This window comes from Penaeus chinensis, chromosome 14, assembly GCF_019202785.1.
Source record: "Penaeus chinensis breed Huanghai No. 1 chromosome 14, ASM1920278v2, whole genome shotgun sequence".
Taxonomy (NCBI): Eukaryota; Metazoa; Arthropoda; class Malacostraca; order Decapoda; family Penaeidae; genus Penaeus; species Penaeus chinensis.
Window position 1 is genome coordinate 17,907,321 of NC_061832.1, and position 2,500 is coordinate 17,909,820.

The window sequence follows — 2,500 nt, forward strand, 5'->3', positions numbered from 1 at the left end:
CCGCGCTGTCGCTGAAAACAAGACGGCGGTGACGAGTGCATATATAAACTTCAGGCTTTTTTGTGCACCCGCCGTGTTTGGTTCTTTCTCGGTCAAGGCAGGTTCGGCGCGCGCGTGGGTGGCGCCTTTCCCGTCAGAATTTTGTTTAGTCATTAATCGTCAAGACATTCTAACCTTCTTAAAGATTCGTAGATAACATTTTATAGTATACCAGAAAAATAGTTAGAGGGAACGAGGCAGGCTCAGTCATTCTGTTAGCCATTCCGTGACCATGGAAGTCCTGGTGTGACTGCGAGGGGCCAATGGGGCCTCGCTGGCGGGGCTTGGGTGGCGTAGCAGCCTTGCATGTCCCCTGCCATCCCTTCCTTTTTACCCCTCCCTCCTTCCCTCCCTCCCTCCCTCCCTCCCTCCCTCCCTCCCTCCCTCCCTCCCTCCCTCCCTCCCTCCCTCCCTCCCTCGCTCCCTCTTTCCACTCTCACACTTCCTCATCCTTCCCTTCCTCCTTTACCCTCCCTCCCTCCCTCCCTCCCTCCCTCCCTCCCTCCCCTCTCCCCCATTACTTTCATTCCATTCCCTTCCTCATCCCTCCCTTCCCTCCCTTCCCTCCCTTCCCTCCCTTCCCTCCCTTCCCTCCCTTCCCTCCCTTCCCTCCCTTCCCTCCCTTCCCTCCCTTCCCTCCCTCTCTCGGCCCGATCTCCTTGTTAGTGCTCATAATATGTGGGGTGTAACAGGGTGTCCCCGCGCATCCCGTAGTAGGTAGGGTGGCAGGGGTCATGCTCGAGGGGGAGGAGGAGGGCGCTTCCTCATGCGGTGGGTTCGCTTAGTTTGTTTGTCCGGGTAATGGTTATATCCCCGGGCCTTGTGGTATACTGCGTACGTTTTTTCTTTAAAGTTTATGTGTCAATTCGGTTGCTCTTCGTAGGGGGAGATCTAGATGGTCGGTTTTCGTCGCATGTGTTTGTCTTCATTTTTTCCCCTTACGTAAGTGTGTTGACATTCGCTGTGCGTGTGGGATGATGCTCTCCAAGGCACCGTTGGCGTTCATTAGTGGTTATTATGTGTTAAGCGGCGTGGGCAGCTTGTACATGTACGTTTATTAACCTTGCTTTCATGTGAGAGGCTTATTTTTTTATGTATTGCTGTTTAATTTCTTGTTCAGGTAGTAGTTGTTACTATTGTTATTGTTACCTCTCTTGCCATGTTAATCATGTTGTTAACATGATCATCAGTAGAATTCCGGGATGTGCTTTGGTTAATCATATGTTAATTTTATTTTATTAGTTATACTAATTATGATAATTATACTAATAAAGTGACACACAAGTGTTACATAATATGAGTGTATTTTAGGGTTGCATGATGTGCGACGAAAGATATTTTCGTCTGTTCACTTGATCTCGTTACTGGGCGTGTTGAAGCGCCTGTTAATTCATGAGATGCTGCGGCGGTGATCATTAACCCGAGTGAATGAACCGCGGGAGGGACGGATGGGTGGGAAAGGGGGTGGATTGGGTAGTGAATGAGAGTGAATGCAGCGGAATGGATGAGGGGAAAGCTTATTAATGAATGGGCGAGTCGAAAGTGGAAAAAGCCAACGTTCACGGATGGCGAATTAATGAATGAATTGGGTCATCTTGTGCGACGAGAGTTTGATGGAAATGGGTGCGCGTGGGCGTCGGGGATGAGGCGATGACCTCATGATGCCCGGTATAATGCAAATAATGAGTTGAAAGTTTACGTTGCTAGTGAGAGGGACAAAGTGCCGAGTTCCTGCATTGCTGAGTGGCACTTTGCGAGTATTCCCATCTTCAGAGGGGTCCGCACCCTGAAATGCCAATGCTTAAACCTGATAAGATTGACCAAATAATATTACTTGGTATGTGATGCTCTTTATCAAAGGAAATATATGTTTAGTTGTTTCGACAAATTGGTGATCTTAGGATTCCTTTACATGAATGTGCTATTTATAGAGTAGGAGGTTAAATACCACCTGTTGTGGAGGCAGAGACTGATGATGATCAAAACAAACAAGAGCTCCGTCTAGGCCCCCCGCGCTCCCCGTTGCTCCCGCCCAGCCACCCGACGCCGGGGAGTTGTCGGTCACGCCGCGGCCCGACAAGCTGATGGAGCAAGACGCTGGGGCTTTGTAGCTTATATTAGGCGCGCAGATATTTTCTTTTTGCTCTTTTCCTGCTACGCCCATGGCCGGAGATTGCTTCTAACGCGCACCTTTCTTTTCCCCGCAGACCGGCGAGCGTTTCAGGACGTGAGCCACATGGTGAAAGAGGCCAACTCCAAACTCTCGGCCCTGCAGCAGGAGCTCCAGGAGCTCGACTCCCAGATCCTTCTGACGCAGGGCCAGGGCGGGGCCTCTCTCGACTCCTCCTTCAGTAACAATTTAGGTAAGTTAAGATATGAATGTATATATGTGTGTGTGTGTGTGTGTGTATATACACACATATATACACACATATATGTATAAATGTATATTATGTTTACC

The 2,500-nt window shown here is 49.4% G+C and overlaps 1 protein-coding gene across 1 annotated transcript in view; it reads left to right on the forward strand.

Moving 5' to 3' along the window:
- Nucleotides 1-2,500, forward strand: part of LOC125032375 — an 87,458-nt gene that overhangs the window by 84,174 nt on the left and 784 nt on the right. Inside the window, exon 3 of the mRNA XM_047623470.1 lies at nucleotides 2,247-2,402. Within this exon, the coding sequence (XP_047479426.1) occupies nucleotides 2,247-2,402 (156 nt within the window). The remainder of the gene's footprint in view (nucleotides 1-2,246; nucleotides 2,403-2,500) is intronic.